The 26,591-nt window shown below is 41.1% G+C and overlaps 1 protein-coding gene across 1 annotated transcript in view; it reads right to left on the bottom strand.

The window, feature by feature from the left end:
- POLA1 (DNA polymerase alpha 1, catalytic subunit) overlaps nt 1-26,249 on the bottom strand; it is a 299,598-nt gene extending 273,349 nt beyond the window's left edge. Inside the window, exons 1-13 of the mRNA XM_043570717.1 lie at nt 26,115-26,249; nt 21,452-21,576; nt 18,899-18,995; nt 17,877-17,957; nt 10,906-11,021; nt 10,394-10,456; nt 9,426-9,518; nt 8,912-8,999; nt 8,420-8,621; nt 8,154-8,332; nt 2,412-2,524; nt 1,420-1,536; nt 85-159 (exon numbers count right to left, since the gene is read on the bottom strand). Of these exons, the coding sequence (XP_043426652.1) occupies nt 85-159; nt 1,420-1,536; nt 2,412-2,524; nt 8,154-8,332; nt 8,420-8,621; nt 8,912-8,999; nt 9,426-9,518; nt 10,394-10,456; nt 10,906-11,021; nt 17,877-17,957; nt 18,899-18,995; nt 21,452-21,576; nt 26,115-26,157 (1,392 nt within the window). The 5' untranslated portion in view covers nt 26,158-26,249. The remainder of the gene's footprint in view (nt 1-84; nt 160-1,419; nt 1,537-2,411; nt 2,525-8,153; nt 8,333-8,419; nt 8,622-8,911; nt 9,000-9,425; nt 9,519-10,393; nt 10,457-10,905; nt 11,022-17,876; nt 17,958-18,898; nt 18,996-21,451; nt 21,577-26,114) is intronic.
- Between the last annotated feature and the right edge of the window lie 342 nt (nt 26,250-26,591).

Below are 26,591 nucleotides of genomic sequence, written 5' to 3'. Positions count from 1 at the left end.
GCAATACTCCTAATTGAAAGCCAGCTGAAGTCTCAAAAATAGAGAAATGTCATTCTCAACCAAAACCCAGTAATTTTGACTTACCGCGTATCTAACTTCCAAGTACTCGGATTTTTCTGGAACATCAGGTATCTCAAAAGCATAGTTCTTTTCCACTTGCTGGAGACGGGCGGGGGAAGAGATATGCAAAAAACATATAAAAATAATAAAAATAAAAAATCATTAACAAAAACTTCACAAATGAAAATGACAAGCATTCCATGTACAACACGTGCCCCTGTATTCAACAGTGAGGAACCTAGTATCATTATGGAACACAAAGGTAAATGAAGCCAAAAGGGCACCCTTTCCCCCTTTCAACTAGGACTAAAACACCCAGTGACAAAATGCTAAAAAGTTATCTCTTAGACACTAGAGAACTTAGAAATATTTGCATTCAAGAAGGGCAATAAAAGATTTAAAATTTTTATAATGTTAATGTATTAAATCATTTGCTACTCTTTGATATTAACCAATTCCATCTTGCTAGAAAAATTACTCATTAGCATTAAAATTATAGCTCCTATTTACTGAGTGCTTATCAAGCACCAAGGACTGTTCTAATCACCTAACATGAATTAAGTGACTTAACTCTTGCCACAACTCTTGAAATAGGGCCCCATTTCTCAGGTGAACAAACAGGCCCAGAGAAATCACTCAGCTTTTGTCCAAGGACACACACAACAAAGTGGTAGGGCTAGGACTTAAAGCACAAGCAGTCTGGTCCCAGCACCTATGCTCTTCACCATTATACCACACTATTTTTAGAATTTTAGAGGAATGATCCACCAGCCATAATTCAAAGCTCAAATAGTTAAGACCATTAACCTTAGCGTCAGCAACTCAATCCTCCCTTTGCTGAAACCACTGTTAAAAGTATGCTGGGTTACAGTCCCCTACGATGATGGCTAAAGGTGTCAGTGATATCACTAAAATCAAGGCCAATCAATATGTAACACACAAATAAAAGATTTTTATCCTATCAGAAATAGCACTATAGTCCCCACTGTTTGACTATAACACCTTAACCTTCTGACCAAAACGACTTGCCAGTAACTAATAAAAACAAGATCGGAACAGATTCTTTCCATTTCAGGAAAAGAACACAAAACATGCTGCAAGTACTGGAAACAATTACTTTGGTATGTGTTATCTTTCTATTCAAATTCAAGAAAATTATTTTCTAAGTTAAGAGAATTACTTTTACAAATCTTAACATACTAGCTTTACATTGGTATCTATGAAATTTCCATTCAATGAATTGCAGTCACAAAAAACACATTTTGTACAAAGAAGACATACAGTAACTATTCTGTTAAGTCAGGAAATGAACAAACAACTAATAAACAGAGCTGGAAAAAATTATCACCAAATACAAACCTTGGACTTGAACTTCATAATTTTATATTTTGCTGCTATTTTCTCATCAAATTCATCATAAACATCCTTCATTGTAACTAGAGTTTCTGTTTCTTTTCCTGTATTCAGATCAATTTTCTGCTCTCCCATGGGGAGAGAAGGGAAAGGAAAAAAAGTATCTGTATATGAGATCTTTTCAACAACCAGAAACCCAAGTCTCATTCAATTCTCATCTTCAGCCATTTAAACATTTAAAAGAACACTCTTACAGAGAGATGAATTCAAAGATACAAAGAGACCCCAAAAAGGTACGAAACCCAATGCCCGATTCCTCCCAGTGGCATCATAAAAGCACATCAGATAAAAATGACTGATTCTACAAAATGGAAGAATAGTGCTGTAAATCCTGACCAAGAAGCTTCACAGTTCAGCTGAGATCTCAGGGGACGGGCTGGGGTTGGGAGGGGAGTGTGGGTATTAAGTCCCAATTTCAAAAGGAGGAGCATATGGAGCTGACCTGGCTGAATGGCTATAGTGGGCACGGTACTGCTACATGCATAGCAAAAGCATGAAAACTGGGCCAAATGCCCTGGGACATTTTAGAGCCACACACTCCCAACCCCGATTAGTATGGAAATGAGGGGTCAGAGAGAAGAAAGCATTATATACTAAAATGCAGACTTTAACACTCTTAACGAAAACAGTTTTACTACATTTCTCTATTTCTCCCAACCTCTAATGGAGCTGCTGACAATCAGTGGTCATCAGGCAGTCAGCAAAAAGGAAGCATCAAGGCTGTGGATAACGACTTGCCAGTAACTAATAAAAACAAGATCAGAACAGTTTCTTTCCATTTCAGGAAAAGAACACAAAACATGCTCCAAGTATTGGAAACAATTACTTTGCTATGTGTTATCTTTCTTTCTATTCAAATTCAAGAAAATGTTGAAGAATATGGCTGGTGGCAGAACATACAACGTACTTGGAATTAGAGGCTAACCACTAGCAATTACCGTTTCGCGGGGAAGGAAGTAGAGTGTTCGCTCGATGTTTTTCACCATGACGCAACAGCTCACGTGGGTTTTGGCAGATTCAATCCAAACTTTGCCAAACAGAAATACCACACCTAAGAGAATAGGAGAAAACCATGAGAAAAGAAGCGTTTCAATTACTCACATTAAAGGCGCAGCGTGAAGGCTCACTGAACGTCTCCACACATTCATGCCTTCATGACACACCATTTTTTATAGTAAATTTGCAACAGCTGCCCACCCCCCAAGCCCAATTCCTTTACTCAGTACTTATGCCACACAACATCACACTAGTAAAACATGACCGCTGAGATGTCAGGGGGCAGAATGATTCTCCAACCTGATGTAAACGTTTTCCCCAGAATTCGGGATATCCCAGGTAAAGAGAGATAAACTTCAGTTACTGGGGAGACATCCCAAGTCTGAGTATCCACACTTGGGGAACTACTGAGACACTCCAGGTTAGTGCAGAAACCTCTGGGGAAGTGGGGAGACATCCCAGGTCAATGTATACATAACCTCAGAAATTAAAGAGATACCCTAGGTCAGTGTAAGGAAAAAACAAACTTCCCTAGAACTGGGACTACCCAGATTCAGAGAAACAAAAAAAAAAAAAAAAAAAGCAAACTATTCTCCAACAAATCTATTGAAACCTCCTGTGGGGGGGGGGCACCTGGGTGGCTGAGTCGGCTGAGCATCAGACCTTGGCTCAGGCCATTATCTTGTGGTTCGTGCGTTCAAGCCCCACATCAGGCTCACTGCTGTCAATGCAGAGCCCACTTGGGGATCCTCTGCCCCCTCTGTCTCTGCCCCTCCTCCCCCACTTGTGCGCATGTGTGCTCTCCCTCTCTCTCTCAAAAATAAATAAACATTTAAAAAATTAAAAAATCAAAAGAAACTTCTTGTGAAGTGTGAGAATACTAACTTGCTTTTTAGCACTTGTACTTAGGAATAAAAATTAACATTCATGTATAAGAGTAGCTATGTATGGTGCATCACTATTTTTCTATATGTAAAATTGCATTTGGGGAAAAACATAATAGATCTCATATATCATATTCTATATAATGATAAGGATGTCATAAGAGAGTTCAACTACTATCTCCTATTTTACCCTTTCTACCTCACTCACTACTTAAATATCTGGATAGGTGGTGCTTATCATGTTCGTTTTTCTTCTATTCCTATTTAAAAAATGATCTAGCAACCAAATCAGCAGACATGCTCCTTTTGAGATTCCCATGTAATGTATACCACAAAGTAAAAACAAGCTTTTCTACATAGACATCAAGTCACTGTTCATGAAAACTGGATGTCAAGAAAGGACTCCAGAGGTTTGTCAACCTAAAAGATGGCCACTGTGCAAAATCCCGAGCTCTGTGCATAATTAGACAGCAGTTATCAGCATAGCCACTCAACACAGCCACTTGTCTGAGCACTAAGAAAATTCTGGCACATGCAAAGGCTACTGTTCACAAGGCCAATTACTCCAGTTTCACAAGATAGCTCATCAGTGCTTCCTTTTGTCACTCATTCTAGTGGAAATAAGACCATCTAAAAAATTTCATTTCTGCACATGATTAAAATTCTTAAAAGAGTTGTGTGATTTTCAGCTGGGGTAGGGGGGAGAAGGGGAGAGGGAAGGGAGGACTGTGAGGAATGATTAAAAAAGAAAAAAATCACAAGAGCTCAGAAAATTAAAAGTCATCCTCACAACAGTGAGAGACGAAGAAACAAAATTCCATGCAAAGAAAAATAAAGACCCTAATATTGGATTCACAGATTCAAATAGCTCATTTTACAGTCAAACTAATATCACACTTCATGCAACACATTTGACACTGTTTATGCCTCATTTGCCACAAAAAGATCATGGTAAACAAAGATTACATTCCCCCCAAAGTTACTAGCTGAAACCAGGTGCAGTCAGGATTATTCAACCTTGAAAAAGTCATAATGAAGACAGGATATCTTCCCATATGCAAAGAGTAAGACTCTTTTCATAATTATGGAGCATTCAGCAATAACTGACTTACTTAGAATCTGTAAAAACGTGAGACACAATAACAGGGTCTTTGGGAGTACTTCGTTTTTATTAGCAGCATTGATTTCACCAAGGCTCAGTGATCATTACCTGCTATCATGATGAAACTGTTCAGCCCCCTGAGATTAAAGGACGTCTTTTTTTTTTTAAGCCGTCCTTTTTAACCCGTTGGCATCAATCACAGAGAACGCAGCTTAAGAAGTGCCACAAAACAGCAGAGTGGACTGTGGGTGAGAAGCCCAGAGCTCTGGCCACTTTATTTTTTGAAGCCTTAACTTCCTTCTCTATAACTACACCAGACTGCCTGGGCCTTCTCCAGCACTTGAAATTTCCTTTTACCATAGCATTTGGGAGATAAGCCAATAAGAGACTAGTATCTGTTTCAAATGCAGAATATTTCCCGATAGTGGTTGAAAAGGCCTATCTTTGACTATGGTTAGCACCAGAGATTCAGTAATGACACGTATCATAAATTCGTGGCTTTCCTAATACAGCCGCGCTTCAATGCCTCGATCTTAACCTCCAACAACTATGACTATAGACAAGCACTAGCCAATAGAAATTTCTGTGATGACAGAACTGTTCTATCTATGCCATCCATGGATCTGGTAGCTACTAGCCACAGGTGGCTATTAAAGCATTTGAAACGTGGCTACTGGCTGAGAAGCTGAATTTTTTTATTTCATTCTAATTACTTTAAATCTAAATTTAAAGAGCTACATGTGGACAGTGGCTACCATAGTGGATGGTGCAGCTCTAAGCCTTGTCCTGCGAAACGATGCTGTCGGTTTCTCAGAGTATCAACAAGTAAACAAAAGGTGGAAATAATAAACTCATTTTCACACAGAAAACAAGACTGTTGTTGCTTCAGGTTCTAATCCTTGGCAGTTGCCAGTGGGCAATGTGCTGGTTTATACGTGGATTAACCTTGGCCGGCACCGTGTCTCTCTGCATTACCCGTTCTTCCCCCACGCTGCTAGCAGGCTACAAGAGGCAATCTCAACAACAGCAGTGAATGCATCTCTGGCTCCCTGAAACCTTCCATGTGCATCTACAGGCCTGTCCACAGCCATGCAGTGTATTTCAATGGACATTTATTCAATACCTACTACATGCTTGGCATTAGGCTGGAAGCTGGAAATAAAATGTCCCGTCCATCCAGGAGTTAAATAAAATACTTTGGAGCAAGAAAAACACAGAATCAGATCTTTACAAAGTAGTATGACAAACAGTGCACCAGGAAAGGGTATGATGGGGTCCCAGGGAAAATGAGGTTGGTCTAGAGGATTAGGAAAACTTCCAGATGACACACCTGGGCTGAGACAGTGAGGGCATTCCAGTCAAACACCATGAGTAAAGGGACATGGTATCAACAGGAGCAGGTGTATACAGGGAACTATCTCTAGAACACAGAAGTCATATACGGCAGGTGTCAGAAGCCTTCCTGAGGAACTCGGACTTTATGTTGCAGACAGTAGCCACTGAGGTGTGTTTTGGGTTTGTTGTTGGTTTTTTTTTTTAACAACGGAATGACGTGGTCAGAGCTCCCCTGCTGAGCAATCACTCTGGCAGCAATGTGGGGATGACAGCTGAGGGATCCCTCAGGAAGCTATCACAATGGTTTCAGGAGGCAAGCGGGGATCAGAGGTGGAAGACGCAAGGAGAAAAAGACAGCTTGTCACCTTGAGGAGGAGAAAACTAACAAGATATGGTGAGGAAAGTGAGGAAAAGGGGCAGTCAAGGCTCGCTCCCGAGTCTCTGGTTTTGATGGGACCATTAACCAAGACAGGGTATCAAATCCAGCACCGAGCGGACCCAGCAGAGAGACTAAGCACTGGGAAGGGCAGGCCCACCACATCGCGCAACTCCCGCAAGCCCCCCAGTGTTGAACTCCAGGGAGCGGGAGACACGTGAAGCACACGTGAAAATGGTGTCCCCTGAAGCCGTATGATAGGGCAGGCCTGGGTTTCGGCACTGGATGGGAACTACCTGCTCAGCCGCATGCAACCCCACCTGCCAGTCTACCCTCCACTGGTGAGCAGCAAAGAGGTAGTAGCCAAACAGGTGAGAGGGTCTAACCGAACTGTCTTGTCACAGCTGAAGTAGATACCATTTCTAAGATGGTTGAGATTTTTTAACAGGGCTTATTCTTTACCTACGAAACTAACACACTGCAGTTCACTACTCAAATGGCTCTGCACCTGTCCCTATGCATTTGCTATGCTGAGGCCTATTAATGCTTCTGCTCCCTTCGGAGAGACTGTTAACAACCTTCCAGTGGATGTCAATGCCTGGTTATCTTTAAGATAAATCTGGCCTACAAGACTGATGGTTAATGCTTACTCCTCTTACTCATTCACTTGCTTCATGGATACTCTATTTTCACTGGATGCAGCCTCCAGGAAACCACTTTGAAAAATACACAGTTGCATCTACCCTCACACCCAGAAATGGATCCAAGTGAAGGCAACTCTGCTTAAGGATATATGTGGTATTTTATATTAATCTGACCTACCTTGGCATGCCCAACCCTGGGGTGAAGAAGGGCTCAAGGAGGACAAAAAAACACTAGAGAGCCTCCTGGCTTTGTCTGAGGCAGAATTCACATTCTCAGTTCATTCGGAGGAGGACCTGGGAACCATCCTCGATTCCTCCTTTCTGTCAGTGCCCATGTCAATCCAGTGACAAATTCATGTCAAAATACATGTGAAATACATTCATTCCTCTCCTCCTCCACAGCCATCACTAGGCCAAGTAACCAGCATGCCTGCCCTGTACTGAATGATCTCCAGGCTCCAGTCTTCCCCTCCCCACACACACACTATTCTCCGCACAGACCTATTTATTCTCCACACAAACCGGAAGGCTCCTGTTAAACAGTAAACCCAACTATATGACTACCACCGCCACGCCACCAGCACTTAAAATCCTCCACTGCAGCCCTCTCCATTCTTAGAGTGAGATCTAAATTCCTCAGTGTGGCTTTCATGGTCCTTCATCACCTGGCCTTTGCCTTTGTCTCCAACTTCATTTTCTACCAATCTTGTCACTGGATTGCTGTGCTACAATCAGACCGGTCTCCTTTCTCTCTCCAGGCCTCTGTGCTCACCAGTTCATCACAATGAAATGTTCTTTCCTCAGCTCAGCACGTGCCTCAGATCTCACCCAATGGTGGTCTCCGAAAACAGGCCTTCCCTGGCCATCCCCCAACTAACTGCCTTCACACCATTTACCAACTTAGCTTATTTACCACCCATTTTTCCCCACCCACTCCCACCACAGTTGAATGTAAGCTCCACTGGGATTGGGAATTTGTCCGGCTAGTTCACAGCATCTCACTGCCTGGCATACAGCAGGTATTCAATTTGCTAAATAAACAAATTAATGACTGATTCCATTTAAAAGAAAGCGCATAACTACAACTTCAGATACATCGAAGGTGAACAACAAGCACAGATTCCAAAATCACATATAACTGGTTTTCGGAAAACACATTTTTAAGGATTATTCATACCACAGCTCATCTCCACCGGGGTGGCTCACACACTTCACAATGAATGAATGGTGCTCTTTTACTACACATGTATGTGAGGGCAGAGCCTTTGCCAATTATAGTAACTAAAGCACTTAAGGGAAAGGCACCATTCTGTACTAAAGGCGGTTACCATACGTATGATTACCTGGTTGGGTGTACTGATCTTCATAAGCATCCAGCCAATAAAACTGAAATACTTGTTCCTCATCTGCCCCTTTTACCAGCGGGAGGTGACCGGAATCCACTTGGACTTCCTGGGCTGAGAAACTGCTATCATCTTCCTGATCAATGTCCCAACAAGAAACATCTGGGAGGAAACTTCCTCTGCAGAAATCACATATCAAAAACTTTCAAAATCCAACTGAGTCATTTGTAGTGCTACCTGCCAAAAAAGTCATAAAATGCTCTTACAAGTAGGACAAGGGGCCTTTCCCAGGATCTGCCTCATGTTTCACCCCCTCTGCTGGCTCACTCTCTTGGTCCCAAGTCTTGACAGCCATGGGCTCCACATCTACTTCCTCAGCTTCCATAGGTTCATCAAAGTCACCGTCTTCAAAATTCATTGTCCCGGAGTCCTTCTTGTCGTCTATACACAAAGCTGGCACGGACTCTCCTGTAGGCGTCATCACACATTCCCATCATGTAGAGCTGCCATGTAACACAAAGGCCTCTCCCACACAGCAACAGCAGCCTACCCTTCCTCCCACACTGTGCCTGCATTCCTGTTCAATCTCCGAATTGGATGTTTTCTAACTTTTGCTGCTATGGATTCAAATCTTTCACCCTTAAACCTGCTATCACAATACCTTCAAAATTGCCTCCACTTCCTCCTTCAGGGGACCTCCATTCCCGACAGCATTTTGCAACTGCTCAACACCCTTGCAGCTCTGACATTAGACTTACCAGCAAATTCAGCACATTTAAGGGGAACAGAAGTTAATGGAGGCTCCTTCCTTGAGACAGGGGAAGCAGTTTTTCTTGAAGGAACTGCCTGTAAATATTTTTACATGTTCGGTCAGTTAAACCTGCATAGTATTTTATACTGTCCTACCCTGACCGGAGAAAACGACAGTTCCCATTTATACGACAATTTTATGTATCATTAATGTAACAGCTTCCATTATTTTACTGTTACCTAGGTTTACCAAAAAATACTTGTTTCCAGGAAGAAAATTATTGCATTTAGCACAGCTGTAATACCTATAATAAACACATACTAGTTACTAAAAATTTACTATGAAAGAAGCAGGCACATGCTATTTTTGAAATACATGAAACTATACAATCAAAAGGGAGTCCCAATTTAAAACAAAAATCAAGAAGAAATTCAAAAGCATTTCCCTCACATAGAAAAGCAACAAAGTAAGTTTTAAGCAATAATACAAATCAAGATTGAAGGTTTTTCCACTCACTTTACCTTGGGGGTGTGCACAGAGAAAGGATTCAGTGAATCTCCAATGGATCTTTTCTTCTTTGGTATCATTACAGGTGGTAGAGTTATTTGAGGTGTCTTTAAAAGGAGGAGTAAGACAGACATTCACTGCCATGCTTGGCTTACCAGAAGACAGAAAAAGTACATTTCTTCCCCCAATGAAGCCTAATAAGCAAAGCATTCTTCCTTCCCTGCTACCCCAGCAGATCTATGTTCATGTACTACAGTTACTATAGCAACAATACCAGACTCACTAGAAAACCAGAACAGATATTAAATCCACCTCTCACCCAATTTTTTCTTTTTACAACTTAACATACTTTTCCCCTACCCCTCCAGGATATTGCATGTAAAAACTGTCAAGCTAGAACTACACATGTTGGTGTTGTTTTAACGAAGCGTTACTTAGAAAGAAACACACCTCTAAATGAATTCAGTCTCCACGTGTAACAGCCCCATTGTAAACTCCCAGAGCAGCCGAGCCTGAGTTGTCTCAGGAACAGCTCACTGCCTCTTCCTTCACTCCCTCTCTGAATTCAAGATGAGGATCTCATGCCTGACTGTGCAGACTGACAGGTTTCAATCTATTTCGGGAACATACACTGCAGCAACTAAACACAAGCAGCATGCATTCCCAGAACTGACTCGTGTAGGTTCTTACTACCTCAAACACATCCCCACGCAGCCCCATCGACATAACTGCATAGCTTGTAACAGCTGGAAACTACTCACCTAAAGTGGTAAGAAACCAATTTGGAGAGTTGTGTGTGTGTGTGTGTGTGTGTGTGTGTGTGTGTGCGTGCACGCGCATGTGTGTGTTTTGGGGGGGGGGGTTGTGTTGTCGTTGAATTTTTTGTTTTAAATTCTAGCAGCAGTCTGTTTTGTAAAATTACTGAATTGTTTCTTCAGCCTATGTCCCCCGCATATTTGACAACTCCCCGAGAATGACTTACCTCAGTGTTCAGATCTTGGAGAATGTCACCTAGCAGATCATCCTTAGACAAGTCGACAGCTTTCTGAAAAGTATAATTGGAGACAGAATGAGAAAGCCCTGCACTTCACGTTCTCACCCACACCATGCGTCTGTGAAAGGAAGAACCCAACCAGTCAGTCCTTGCCTCTTCAGTCCCCACCCTGAGGACTCACCTACCGTTCAGATCTTAACCACCACCTGTGTACATGCAACTCCTAAACCTAGAGCCCCCATCCTGTTTTCACCCTCATTCCAGGAGCCTCCGGCTAATCCATAAAATAAACACCCTGTCCGTTCACTTTTCTATCTCCAAGTTCCAAACAATGAGGTGCCTAAATTCATCTAGAAATACACATCCAACTTCGTGAAAGTGGGAAAATACAATGGAAATATCTGAGCTCAAGAACACTGAGCACCTATTGTCCATACAATCAAATACTAAATTTACTTCTCAAAGAAAAAGACAAAATACAAGGAAACCATGAAACTCACGTCTGCAGTCTTCTTCCCAGCACTAGCAATGAACAGTGACTTGATATTGTTTGGTTTTGTCACCACAGTCTTCTTTACATTCCTCCTATCTTTAGTACGTGCTTTTTCATCTTTGCCTGTTGGAATACAACTTAGTCATAAACATGTACAACTAAAAGCCTAGTCACCTGCCCTCTGTATAGGAGAATGAAAAGAAAAACATAAAGAATTCAAAATACAAAAACACAGGTGCCTAGCTGGCTCAGTTGGTAAAGCATGTGACTCTTGACCTTGGGGTCATGAGTTCAAGTCCCATGTTGGGCGTGAAGCCTACTAAAAAAGAAATAATAAAATACAAAAATATGACACTTTATACGTGGTACACAGGGAAGAATCTTTAAAAGTGGCTTAATTCAGGAAAACTTTGGCTAAATGTTATTATAAAAACTGATGATGGGGGACAAGGCTGGCCCAACTGGTGGAGCATGTGACTCTTGATCTCAGGGTTGTGAGTTTGAGCTGCATGTTGGATACAGAGATTACTTAAAAATAAAATCTTAAAAAAAAAAAACTGATGAAACACTAAATATCAGGATAAGTTACTAAGCAGGACTGTTTAATGGCTATTGTTAGTGTGAACAGAAATCTTTTTAAAAGGTAGGATTTTTTTTTGTTTTTTCTCCAAGAGAAATGAAACAACCAAGCTCATCTGGAACCAGAGGATTAGCCTAGCAGCCTTCATCAGATCATCTTTTTTAGTGCTATCCTGATGGCAGGAAAACTGAACTATGAAGAAATAGGATTACCAATCATGGTAGTGTAGCATCCTAATTTCCATCTTCTGAGGAAGAGCAACCACACACACACACACACACACACACACACACACACACACACACACACAATATGTTGTAACAACACTAAACGGCACGGAAACATTTTTTCCATGTTTTCTCTTATGGCAATGTGTTAATCACCTACAAACTCTTCTAATACTGCCAGTTTTACTCCCTCTTTCTGATTCATTCCAGAACTCTCTACCTCAAAAAGACCTAGAATGAATAGTTAATACAGCGTGGCATAAGAATACACACACCAGGGGTGCCTGGATGACTCAGTCAGTTTAGCGTCCAACTTCGGCTAAGGTCATGATCTCAGGGTTTGTAAGTCTGAGCTCCACATGTCGGGCTCTGTGCTGACAGCTCAGAGCCTGGAGCCTGCTTCAGGTTCTGCGTCTCCCTCTCTATCTGCAACTCCCCTAGTCATGCTCTGTCTCACTCTTTCAAAAATAAAGAAACATTAAAATAAATTTTTAAAAGAAGATATCCACCAGATGAAATAGAAAATTGAATCCAGAAAAGACTGAATTACTTGTGTAACCTAGCATATAATAAAGGTGGCATCTTATATCACTGGGGAGAAAATGGACTTTTTAACAAGTAGTGTTGGCTCTCCAATTGTAAAGAAAACAGTACCAACACAAAAAAAAATCACATATCAAAAAATTTTTAATGAAAATAGACACATACTTTCAAGTTCCTTTGTAAGCTGGGTATAAAAAAAGTATTTCTAACAGATTCAAAATCCATCTGCAAGAAAAAAATTGACAGATTCAATTATACCAGAAACAGGTTTAAAGACAAAACACAAGAAAACTTTTGCAGTGCTTTGCAGATAAAGAACCAATTTTTCTGATTAAAAAAAACTCCTGGGGTGCCTGGGTGGTTCAGTTGGTTAGGCATCTGACTCTTGATTTCAGCTCAGGTCATGACCTCACAGTTCAGGAGTTTGAACCCCACATCAGGCTCCGTGCTGACAGTGTGGAGCCTGCTTGGGATTCTCTCTCCCTCTCTCTTCCCCTTCTCTGCTCATGCCCAAGCACTCTATCAAAATAAATAAATGAACTTTAAGAAGAAATTCCCTGATATTAAAAAAGCCCCAAGGCCCAAAAACAATGTGCACAATAAACACAAACATACAGTTCACATTAAAAAATATATAAACAGTCGGGGCTCAGTGGGTTGAGCATCTGACTTCAGCTCGGGTCATGATCTCACAGTTTGTGAGTGCGAGTCCCGCATCAGGCTCTGGGCTGACAGCTCAGAAACTGGAGCCTGCTTTGGATTCTGTGTCTCCCTCTCTCCATTCCTCCCCCGCTCACTCTCTGTCTCTCTCTCCTTCAAAAATAAACATTAAAAAAACTTAAAAATTAAAAATGTATAAACAGCTCTAAGTTTCATGAAAAGATGCTCAACTTCATCTGTAGAAGAAACACAAATGAAAACCACATTCAGATGTCACTTCTCACGTATCAGAATGCCAAAAATCCAAAGGCCTGACAATGCACTCTGTTGGCAAGGCCATAGGGTCTAAATGGACACTCATACTGTTCATGGGAGTGCAAAATGGGACAAGTACTGGAGCAGTATCTCCTAAAACTCCATGTGCATTTACTCTCTGAGCCAGCAATCCTCCTTCTAGAAGTTTTCTCTGAGAAAAGCACCACACACACCAAGTTACTCAATGCAGATTTTTTTGTGAAAGCAAATTGTTGAAAATCTAATTGACAACTCACGGAAACCATTTGAATACACCATCATCACATGTTTATACAGTTAAATACTATGCAAGTATGTAGAAATAAGTAAGTAAGAAAGAAGTATCTCCATGTGCTAATATGGAATGATTTTCAGGTCACCCTGTTAAGTGAAAAAACAGAGTATAAAAGCATCCACAGAAAAATTTCTTTTGTGTGAGAAAAAAATAAAAATATACACACATAATTCCATTCCTGGGTATATACCCAAAAGAACTGAAAACAGGTGTTCAAACAAAAACTTACACATGAATGTTTGTAGCAGGACAATTCACAATAACCAGAAGGTAGAAAGATCCCAAATTCCATCATCTAATAAATGGATAAACAATATGTGGTATAGCCTTGCAATGGATTATTATTCAGCCACAAAAAGGATGGAAGTGCTAATATATGCTACAACATAAGGGAACCTTAAATCATTATGCTAAATGAAAGGAGCCAGACACAAATGGCCACATATTTTCAAAATAGGCAAATCCACAGAGACAAAGACTAGTGGCTGCCAGGTGATAGGAGAAGGAAGACTGAGGAGCGACTGCTTAATGGGTATGGGTTTTCACCTGGGGTGCTAAAAATGTTCTGGAACTAGATAATGGTCATGGCTACAAACATTGTTAACTTATTAAACATCAATTATAATAAAATGTATGTGTATTTAACTGCAAAAAGGGCATTTTTTTCGTGTACCTAAAAATGAAAAAATTGTAGAACATTTGTGAAAAACCTAAGAGAAATAATTTTTTATTGAAATCATTTGGCAGTTTGAAACCAGAAAAGAATTAATGGCCAAAATGTTTACAACACAAAATACAGGTCCTAATACAGGGTATCAAAAGAGAAGGTCAACACAGGTTTGAATAGCATGGAAGGTTTCTTAAGTAGGCTTTAATCTCCCCATCGTAGGTTAGTAGTATCTAGAGAAGGACCAAAAAGAAACATAAAGAATAGGAGTCAACATCTGATGTAGAATCTTTCACAGTGTTAGTACTTCTGTTTTATTTGTTTTATTCATTTTCCTACTTGTTTTTTCATTAGGACTTAGTTAATATTTTCTGCTTCTATTTGAAAACATGTCAGGGACTGGATCCACACCAGACAGTTGTCCTTTTACATCTATGCAAAACTCTACAATTTCTTCTAAGTCTTCCAAGGGGACTACAGAATTCTCTTTCCCTTCCTAAGATCTTAGGGACCTTATTGGGCTCTCCTGAGGGGCACTGAGGCAGTGGGGACTCATGGATGAATGGTGGCAAAGCATGGAATAAAGACGTATAAAACTGAGAATGCCAAGTCATTCTCTTCACTGATGTATTACTAGGAAGAGATAACAAGATGACAATGGAAACAAAAAGATGACTCATGTATTCAACAAATACTGCATACTTTCTCTGCACGTGCTACTGTGACTGGCACTGAGATGACTAGGACATGGGTCCTTTCATCAAAAACCTCCGGGTCCAGTGCAACCTAACTTACAGATAACAAAACTCAGGTCCAGGTAACTGATGGGAGTCATTAAAGATGATAAAGACAATTCACAACAAAGCCATAACTCAAACAAAGTCTTCCTCCGTTCAGGGAGATAAAAAGCACACAGGTTCCTTTCATTCTCTTCTTCATGGACACACAAAAACTACAAATACACAATTAGCCACATTGCTACCAAATGGTACCACCGTGTAGAGTCCCTACATTACACAGGTTGGCAGAAACCAGAAAGACAGTCCACATGTTTACCGTAACTAATGAATGACTAAGTAACATCCAACATTAAAAAATTACATTTATCCTTATTTCTTTTGTGGAAGGAAAACGGGAAGGATAATCAGAAACTATTAAAAATGGTTACCTAGGGAAACTGGGTAAAAACCAAGTAGAGAGCACAGTGATGAGGATAAGATTTATCTGAGTCTTGATCTCAGTATCGTTTTGATTTTGAAATCATGAAAATCTTTCACAATATTCAAAAATTGAAATTGAAACAAAGGATTTTTTTTAATCCTAATCTGAATACAAACACAAATGAACCTTGGTAGTAAACTGATAAAATAGCACAAAGAAAAAAATACTTCACGCACCTTCCAAACACAATCCTCTAACTATACACCCTTAGTGAGAACAAATAAAACTGCAAAGAAATTATTTACCATTTTTATGTACAATTCAGTACAGTTACATATATTCACAGCATTGTTCAACCGATCTCCAGAACTTTTTCAATTGTTTATAAAATGATTTATTTATTTATTTATTTATTTATTTATTTATTTATTTATTTTGAGAGAGAACACATGAATGGGGGAGGGCAGAGAGACAATCCAAGGAAGACTCCATACTGATAGTGCAAAGCCCAACAAGGGGCTCGAACCCATGAGATGCAAGATCATGACCTGAACCGAAGTTGGACAGTTAACCAACTGAGCCACCTGGGCACCCCAAACTACAAAGAAATAATAAACTTCACTTAGAAAGGTTGTCAGTAGACATATTGGTTTAGTAGCTCTAAAACTTCTAAAATTATTTTGCGTGTATTTTAAAGGACAAGGGTTTTCGGGCTGCTTGGATGGCTCAGTCGGTCAAGCGTCCAACTTCGGCTCAGGTCATGATCTCACAGTTTGTGGGTTCGAGCTCCGCGTCAGGCTCTGTGCGGACAGCTCGGAGCCTGAAGCCTGCTTGGATTCTGTGTCTCCCTCTTTCTCTGCCCCTCCCCTGTTCGTGCTTTGTCTCTCTCTCTCAAAAATGAAAAACATTAAAAAATTTTTAAATATTTAACCTCTATACACCAAGAAGCAATCAGGCAAATCCCAGATTGTGGAATAGTGAACAAAACCAGCCTGGTCCCTTTAAAGATGCCAAGGTGATGAAAGACCACCCCCCTTCCACCAAAAAAAAAGCCAGAGAGGGAGGAGAGGATGGATGGTGCCATTCTATACTAAATAACACTCAAGAGACATAAAAACTGAAATGGACTCTGTACTTGAAAAAACAGGTATCATTTTGGGCTGAGGAAATCTTAATATGAACGATATATTAGATAATATTATGAGAATAGTACTGTGGCTAAAGTACACAAGTGTTCTTGTTCTTAGGAGGTCACTATTGAAACCTGTAGAAGTGAAGCATCATGGCTTTAAAACTTACTTTCAACAAGTTAACGAAAACTTAAGTCTGTGTATATGTGGTTGAGAAGGGGGAAGAGGAAGAAAGTAAATGTTAAAAATCCACAAATTCGGGCCCAGTATTTCTAAAAAAGGACAAGATAGAACAGATTTTAGGCTTTGTGGCTGCACACATCTCTCACACTGCTACATATTCTTCCTTGCATTTTTCTCTTTTTTAAAAACACCTTTTAAAAATGAAAAAACCAGGGCATCTGGGCAGCTCAGTCAGTTGAGTATCCAACTTCTGATTTCAGCTCAGGTCATGATCCCCAGGTCGTGGGGTCGAGCCCCCTATCAGGGTCCGTGTTGAGTGTGGAACCTGCTTAAGAGTCTCTGTCTCTCTCCCCCCCTCTCCCTCTGTCCCCTGCTTGCACTCTCCCTCCCTAAAATTTAAAAAAAAAAAAGAAAAGAAAAAAACATTCTGAGCTGGGGCCCTACATAGTAACAGGCATGATTTCCTTCTGAGGTAAAAAAAAAAAAACAAAAACGTGAGACCAACTACGGTGATAGCTGCGCAACTCTGACTATAGTAAACACCACTGAAATGTACACTTTAAATAGGTGAATTGTATGGTACGTGAATTACAGTTCAATAAAGCGGTTTAAAATAAACTGGCTGTGAGTGGGCCATAATTTGCTGACCCATGATCTACACTTGGTGGTAATAATGAGGCAAATCAAAAAAACAAACACTAAAGACAATTTCCCCTTCACATTTTACAGAAACTAAATCAGGCTTGTTTACTTAAGAAAAAACATTTTGTCAAAGATTATGTAGCTAAGAAAATCTGACACATTCATTTGTATCATTTTAAATTTTGATTAGACAAAGCAAGTTGATTACTAAATCTAATTATTGTACTATGCTACTATCAAAGAGCTAAAATTGTAAGCACATCAATTGAGTAGAAATTAAAAGACATCATTTATTGCTGCAGCTCTCAAAATCACCAAGTCTAAAATGACCACAGAGATGAAATTCCAAAATAAGTAAAAGACCAAACTCTTTGGATCACAGAGACACGAAACTTCCTTTCATGGTATTGTTTTTCTTTTTACATTTAATTTTCTACAGAACTACGCTTCTCTCAATATGAGAACATATACCACACCTAAAAACAGTTGTGGTAGGTCCTTTACCCTTAAAGGAACCCGTGTCAAAGTACCAAGTCATCTCAAATGTTAATGCTTTATATCTCAAAATGGCACTCTCTTAGAAACAAAATAGTTACCTTTCTCATAAGAATCAAGGGCATCGTCTTCAAGGTCATCATCAAAAATCTCTCGGCCATCCTCCACATAGCCAATACCATCTACAGGACAAAATTTTAAATTGGAATCAAGTTTCTAAAAGTGGCTAGTAGTATTTTAGCCACCACCACCACAACAAAACACCTTTTATACCCACTCAGATGTTCTCCCGGCCTGTGCCATCTTTAAGTGTAGCAGAAACCTGGTTCAGATGAGTGCCAGATGAAACACAACATTTACATACACAGCAGGTTTGCTGAGTCAAAACAAAAGGAAATATGCTATGCCCATCCAGGTGAGCTAGGGAAACAATTTGGCCCTCAGGATCAAAGTCTGCCACAACAGGATGTTTAGCAGTAGTTTTGCTCTACCAAAAGAATAAAAAGTACAAGAATTGAGATCACAGAGGCCCAGAAAAAGCACCTCAGTCTCCAGGGAAAAGTGGCAATATAGCTGAGTCCAACTACAGAAAAAGAAACATAAATATGGTCACAGGTGCAGTCTACACACCCCCCCCCCCCAGTGGTCGGCAATCACATGGCCAAGAAGTCACACCCGACAAGCAGTAACCAGTGGGCTTTCCACATGGGTTGTAAGAACATCGGGACCAGCCTCTGCCCTGAGCTTTCCACTGTCCAGGTTACTGTTCACGCAAAGAGCTTTGTGTAATCCTCACAGACATTCTGTGCAACAGGTAGTTTTCCTATCCCCACATCACCCGAGGATACCCCACAGGTACATGGTTCCTCCCAATTCCTAGCCCCTTCTTGGAGGTTTTATACTAGCTCCTGAGATATGTGGCCGGACTCTCCAAATATCCCAAAACAAACTTTGTATTGTACTGCCTCTGCACTCTCAAATATTGTACTTGAGAAAAATCTGAACCAATGGTATGATCTTCACAGTGTCTTACGTCTGCTCGTGCAAAGCAGCAACTCCACTGCACAAGACTCTACACAACACAACTAGTACGGCGTCTAGGAGGCCATTTCCTCCCACATACCATCATCCACGATCCAGTCATCATCTTGACGGGCCTGAACCAGCTTCGAATACTGTTCTTCATCAACTTCTTCATAAACACTTGTGAAGTCCTCAACCTGCCATCATACAAGTTTGAGAAAGCTTCAAACGGAGTGAAAGCGTTAAACATTTCTGATGGAAAATCGTCAAATTGAAACTGGAATGGCAGCCTGAAGGAGTAGCTGCAACCAAATCATGAGTTCTGACATTCAACACCACTACCAGGTTTTCCTTAAATAGACATCAATTAACTTAGTATTCCTTTTACGTGGGTGTTAACACAAGATATTAAATGATTCCATTAGCATAATACACTTGTCACACCATCAATTACTCATCGGCTTCATAAAAAACAAACTGAATTATAGCCAATTCTTTGGTAGCTGCTTTGGGGATTATTCGCTTGTAACTTCTGGACTGGTTTCTCCTGTACTTAGCAAACCCATAAGGCATGCTAACCCCCTCTACACTAGCTGATGATGTCCTGCAAACTGACAATTTTATGAACTATTCAACCAACCAAATATAGTTCAAAAGGAAACCCTCCCCCACCTATCTCCCTCTCCCACTCAGCACAACAAGCATACTCGGTATTCTACAGACACACTAGAAACAATGTTTCAGTGATCCCTGTCGGCATTACCACTGATGCCCTACCGTTCTCAGGCCCTGAGACTGCAGAGACTGGAATGCCGAGCTAGGTGAAGGGCAAGTCCTCCAGCAACATGAGCTGCCCAACTGCAGGAGGGCCAGAACACCAGGATTTATTGACATGAACAGAGCAGAGCACTTCACAACGTAAGCAACAAGCAGAACAGAGGCAGCCACCTCAGCGGCTACAGTAACAGGCCATCGGCATCCCAGGTGCAAATTTGGTGGTCTGCTTAGAAGAATTCAAAGACACCTCATTAAAAATCCCCCCCTTCTCTCCAGAGTTCAAGTGGGAAAGGGGCTAGAAGAAATGACTAACTCCAGCTGAAAAGCTAAGACTCCAGGAAAAATCGCTTGGACGTGGAGCTTTGAGAGCCCGATGTGCAGAGCTGACCAGACTCCTGCCATAGCAATGAGACTTGTAACAATGACAGGACCAGGCTTGGTTTTCACCAGCTATTTAATCTGCTCCATAGGGATCACTGGAAAATGTTGATTTGGCCTTTCACCATTTGATAACAGAAACTACCTGCCCTACCGAATTCAGTTTTTGACAACCCAAACACAAACCCATCCAACAATATTACTATACTGACCAAGTTTCTTTTGGCAGGGGAAGGGAACTGGCAGGATGATTTTTGTTGGTTGAAGTCTATCAGGCATACTTTGTCTCTTATTTAAGTAACTCACTTTAATATACTATCAAAAAGATACCAGAAAACTATTTTAACAAATTATTTTGAGTAAAATGTCATTTTGACTCTATGTCACAAAACAGAGCTACTGCTTGGCATGAACCCTTAGAGCCATGCAATTAACATGAGTGATTAAAGAAAAATCAGTCACATCGTGTCAACATCTGAAATGCCCCCACAGAACTCCTTTACAGAAGTTCCTACATTAAAAATGCTTTACTCCTGCTTCACTGTAATCCTTTTAGCAACCCTTTGTGATCTGGTTGACTCACTTAACTTGACTGAATGATGGCAAGTGAAAAAAAAAACACTCTTCTACTTTCTTAATTGCATAGCACAGTATATACCATGGTTAAATATGCAGATTCTGAAGCCAGACTGCCTGTGCTCAAATCCAGGCTCCAGGATCCGCCACTGTGACCTCAGGATTCTCACCTGTGAAATGCTGTTAATCATAGTATCTAACTTTTTCATGATTATTGGAAAGATTAAATAAATGAACCTATTAGTAAAAGAACTTAAAACAGTGTTTGCTAAAAAAGTATATGAGCAGTTGGAGTTATCATTATTTTCCAGTATTAATTAATCACTTTCTGGCCCTAAGGCAGCTAAGATACTGTAAGATATAGGAAGCACACTGAAAGGGAACCCAGACAATGCTGTCTAGATGGCAGCCGCTCCTTTTTTTTCCTTTTTTACCTGCAGGCCAAAAGGGCATCACATTCAATCTTACACATAGGACACAACAGGAGTAAGGCCCAAGTCCTTGCAGATTCACCCCTTGCAGATGAAATTAGAAAGAAAAATTCTCTCCACGAAGTAGTGCTTAGCTAGACTGCTCAATACCTTAAGAGTAAGGTAAAAGCATTTCTAAGTTTCCCCCAACAAAGCTATGGGACTTACCAAAGCTACAGTGTGCTTAATAAGGACAAAAATGTAGATCTGCTTTCATCAGAATGTGAATAGCATGCGTAAAGTGCCTTACAGGAACTCAAAGGGTCAAGCAGTGTACACAATGTACAAATCTACTTCATGCCCATGCTTGTTTAATAGTAAGAAATGACTATCACAACAAGAGCGAATTATATGCTTATTTCTCATCAATGACAAAGGGGACATAAAATACCGACAGGCTATGAGTTAGATAAAGCACAGGAGGGGAAAAAAAAAGAAAAATGGTTACTTACTTCATATTTATACTTCTCACCAGCTTTAGCCCTTTTCAGTCTTTCTAGAGCTTCCTGGCGCCCTCTCTTTGATTTCTTTTCTCGCCTGGATCGAGAAGCTACAAAACTCCCTGAATCTGACAGAGCTGAAAAAAAGCCAAATTTATAGGAAATGTTAGAAAATTGCCAGTCATCTTTCCTCAGTAACAGGGATGTTTCTAGCCAATAGTAACAATTTTAATATTATACACACATACTTTTCATATTGTAGACAGTAAGTTCAAAGGTCATATTCATGCAGCTCCTGTGACTCCAGAAATTTTCTCTAAGACCCAGTGAAAATAACTGAAGCAACTGTTATTTTTTTCTTCCCCAAAGAGGAAAATTCCAAATTCAACTGATATCTTATGGAGACACTGCAGAATGGAGATCAGCCATTAGTCCATAACCTTTCCATTAAAAATGACAGCCCATAAGCAGAGTTATAGGAGAAGGACAAGTCATTTTGTATTCTATTAACACTTGAAAGGCTCTGAAGGAGCATCTGCTTTTTGCATTGTACTAGGTGCTCTGAAAGACACAAAGATCAGAAAGACATGGTTTGTGTACTCACAGAATTCATAATCTAAAATGGGAGATAAGTTAACAACTAGTTCAAAACCAGTCTTTAGGATACCTGCCCTAACAGAGGGGCAGATAAAGTACTCGGAATTTCAAAGCAGGGATCAAGTGGGTGGTTGGGAGAATTTAACAAGTAGGGCTCTGAAGAGATTGAATCCTTCACTAACTTCCAGGCCTCACTCAGTCGGTTACAGCATGGTATGATAGTGCAAAATTACAAAGATTAAAATGTATTTTGTCAAAAATTACTGGAATATCAGAAGGCCTCAGTGTTCGTTCATTCAACTTTTGAATTATTCATGTTTTTGGTCATTATCAACTGACCACCACACACATACACTGAAAAGAGTTCATCCACAAAATTAAGACTTTCATTTACCAGCTGAAGAATAACCAAGGCAAGCGAGGCAGTGCTGCCTGCCAGCCGTGCATTTCAGCTTAGCACGATTGCCATCTAGGTCTGTGAAATTGAGTATTTTATTGTATTTGATGCTAATTATTTTATAAAAAGGAGTAGGCACAGAAAAGAAGTATTGATGAGATGAATCCTAAAAGCTCCAATCCCTCTGGAACATTCATAACAACATTAAACTGACTGACAAAGTGTTTGACTGAAATAGAAGATGCAATTTAAAGTTAAATTTAAATGCTGACAATAAACTGTTGAAAACTAGATCTTAAAGGTGAAGCATAATTAGAGATCTTATTTTTTCTAGCTTTCTGGAAATGGAATCTCTTTCTACCATCTCAGTCTATTGTTTGACTTTTGCATCTTTTAAGTCCATTTTCAAAAAAGCGTTAAGTAAAAATTAAGGAAAGCAGGTAGTTGATGATGACAGCCACAAATCTTGGGTGTCACTCAAATGATTTCAAAAAATCATGAGCAGGCCTACGTGAAAAGGTTTCAGAGATTATTGGGCATGACCAGTGAGAGTGAAAAGTTGGTCTCAGTATATTTTTAAAGACTCCGTGGACCCCTTTAGTAGACTATCCTGACGAAATCTACAGTTCTTCAAATGAACTTACTTCACAGGCAATACTGTGCCACTCTAAAGGATTTGGGATACAATTACAAGCAAGAGACAGCTGCCTGTCGTCAAGGGGGCTCACAGTCAAATAAAGCAAAAGGACCTGAGGTTCCCACGATCATACAGACACGGTGCCCAATAAGAAGGAAGAACAAAGTACTCAGGAAACACAGAAATGAGCACTGTTAATTTTGCCTGAGGAATCAGGGAAGCCTTCACAGGGGAGGTTGCCAACACTGACCCAGGAAGAGAAATAGAATTTCACCATCATTGTATAGGGGGAAAAGGGGCAGAAGCACTGAAAAAAAGCATGAGCCAAATTACAAAGGGATGAAACTGCCAAGTGCATTCAGAAACCGTGAGAAAGTCAGTATGGAAGATAAATCTGACATCAAAGTGTAGAGTGGGAGAACAGATTAGGGAAAATCAGTACAATCCAACTCCACCACTTACTGGGTGACATGAGACCACCAGTTAGTGTCTCTGAGCTGCAGTGATCAGATGTCTTGTTGGTTTTTAAGCTGCCCAGCACCTGAACCTATTTGTGAAACTCCCCGCTTATAAATCTTGCTCGGACACATAGAGCCCAAATGTCACTACATAAGTTGCAAAACCAGATGCTCTTTCCCAGACACCCTTGCAACTACAGCATGAACATATAAAAGAGGCTCTATCAATTAAGAACACCAGTTCAGACTTTCAATCAGACGCTCGTGACAGAAGGAAAGGGGGGTGGGCTAAAGGAAGATTCTAGAAGTAGTATCACCTGCAAGAGGATTACCTGGGCTCACGGAGCCAGCAATGTCCCAAGGTACAAATTATAACATCAAGTACTTGGCCATGGCTGGCAATGACCTCCTCAGTAGACCAGTTTTGGGACATGACTTTAATCACATTCCTGGCTAAGCAGCCCCTTGACTGACTCTCCAATCCTCCTGGAGTTTTTGTGAACAACATATCCTTCTAATCCCTAAAATCCTTCCAATAAATTCCTTTTTTCTATTTACATCAGCTAGAGTTGGCTCCTGCAGCTTACACCTAAGGACTCTGACTAATGCAGAGCCTCAGAGTTCTCATCTGGGAAATGGGGATAATCATCTCTGCTCCATAAGGTTGTTAAGCATTAAATGAAGATCCCCGGCTTACTTTGTACTCAGCAGTACAGAATCTCATTTAATGTTTGTGTTATGTGTGTACAGATACAGGGTAGGCACACACATACAAACACACACAGCCCACACACACCACACCTAGCAGTACCATGTTCTAGCTTCTAGAAAGCAAAAATAAAGCAAAGCAGTTTGCTCAGAGAAGCCTCAATATAGCACCACACATAATTAGATCTTTACCATCTCAACTCCAGGAAGATAAAAACCATGTCCAGCTTACCTACCACTGTAATACTGTTGCACCAGAGTCTGGCAGACTGCCTATACCTCGTAGGTACATTATAAATATTTGCTGAATGAACAAATGAATAAACCACCGTACCTGCTTTTTTAAATTAAACTCTCCCTGATCCCTTTTCATATATAATAACAGCTAGTTACAGACCTTTCAACTTTTCACTGCCATTGTCAAGGTGCCCCACCTTCTAATACCTAAGGGAAAAAATGCCTAGAATTTTATTCTTGGAATGTGTCCAATGCTTCATGTAGGTAAGTTAACCCCAAAAAGCATGAAAATAACCCATTACAAAAGTTTAAATATTTGCTTCAAGATTACCATCTGAAGTACCCCCGTTCTCCCCAAAAGCAGACAGACACTAGCCTGCAACAGTCTTTCAGGTAACAATCTTTCTGCTCTAAGGAAAAAATTCTAGTCACAAGCTCCAGCAACTACTTAATCAACACCATGACTTAAGAGAGTCTCAAGATTACACAGTATCCTCCGAAGAGTGATTTCTTGATGTTCGTAGATGACGTAGTTTTTAGGGTGAAGAAAGACACCCTAGTGGCAAATCACTGATGCACGGCTGCAAAGACTGTTCTCATACTCACATCCCACACCCCATTTGTAATCCAGGCTAGACGACTCTCCAAAATAAATTGTCTTAAAAACGAAAGGCTAGAAGAAATTGAAATCTGTGATTCACAACTAGGTGAATGCAAAGGAAGCTGATTAGAAAGCAAGTTCTCATTAATGGTGATGTATTTGAGTGACAGGTGATGGAGCTTGAGCTAAGAAAGCGAAGCATCTGATTTTAAGTTAGAAGTTCACTGAAGTTAAGTCACACTAGATGAACACAGTTCAAAAATCAGAAATCAGACAAAGCCAATTTACATTTTTGTATTCTATTTTTGGAAGTAAAAGATTACTACTGAAAATGGAGTCATATCTATGACATCCCAAATGCTGCTGAGCTGATGCTTTTTTTTTGGGGGGGGGGGACTTCACCAGAGACAACTAGACTGTGAATATTATTTCTATGCAGCACTTGAAGAACTTTCGACAGAATTTAAAGAAAAAATTGTTAACGCACAAAGTAGAAATCCATTACCTAAAAAGACAAAACCCATTTGTATCTTGCGGTGACAGCCCTTAGACCTTTCTCTCCTGCTGAGTTACGAGATATAAGCAATTTTCCTGGGAGCTTCTATAGAAAGGGCCCACATCCGTTCTGCCCTAGCCCTCAAGCAGATACTTGGGGCCAGAGTCCGGAGATACTTTGAAGCAAACCCGTGCCCCACCGGGGCCAGTCTGGATGAAGGTGTGCCCAGCACGTGGAACGCGCTCACCAAAAGAAATAAAAAGAAAATGCAGACTAGTGTGGACACCAGGAGTGACACAGGCCCTGCAGGGGGTGTGCTCTGGTTTGCCAGGTGCAAACGGTCCTAAAAGGAAGCACCACCCGATACCAACCAAAGGGGTCCTACCCGGGATGGCCGAGGTCCGCGCCCGAAAAGACCAGTACGGCGACCCGGATGCGCGCCTAAGACAAAATAAGAGACCACTCCAGAATCCCCACCACCTACAGTCATGCCACGGTCCCTACACTCCCAACTCAGGACCCCGCGCGCGGGGTCATCCCTCACCGCTTGACCCCAGCTCGCAGTCTTCACCGTGCACGAGCGCCATGGTTCCGAAGTCTCCCGATTCCGCGCCAACCAGCCCGAAACTGGCGCGGGGGCCGAGACAGGCGCCAGGCTGAAAGCCAATCAGAGGCTCCGGAGGCTGCGGACTTCCGCCCGGAAGGCCACTGACGTGCCGCGCCGCGCCGCGCCCCGCCCCCGGCCTTCCCGCGGACGCGAATTTGGCGCCCTGTTATGACCCCTCCGGGAAAAGCGCGAGTGAAGGGGAGGCCGAGGAGAACAGGAAAAAGAGGCGGCCGGGCGCTGGAAAGGAGCCGCCTGGAGACGCGCTGCGCAGGCGCACCCGTGCTGATGGGAAAAGATTTGGGCGCGAGCCAGTAGGAGCTTTCTGGTTCTGAGAATTGATTTTCCGGGGAAAAAAGACGCGGGAGGGCAGTGGGATGGGCGTGGTTGGACCGGTTCCGCAGAGCCTTGAGAAAA

This window comes from Prionailurus bengalensis, chromosome X (genome assembly GCF_016509475.1).
Source record: "Prionailurus bengalensis isolate Pbe53 chromosome X, Fcat_Pben_1.1_paternal_pri, whole genome shotgun sequence".
In the NCBI taxonomy this organism is placed as follows: Eukaryota; Metazoa; Chordata; class Mammalia; order Carnivora; family Felidae; genus Prionailurus; species Prionailurus bengalensis.
This window is presented reverse-complemented; position numbering and strand designations above follow the sequence as displayed.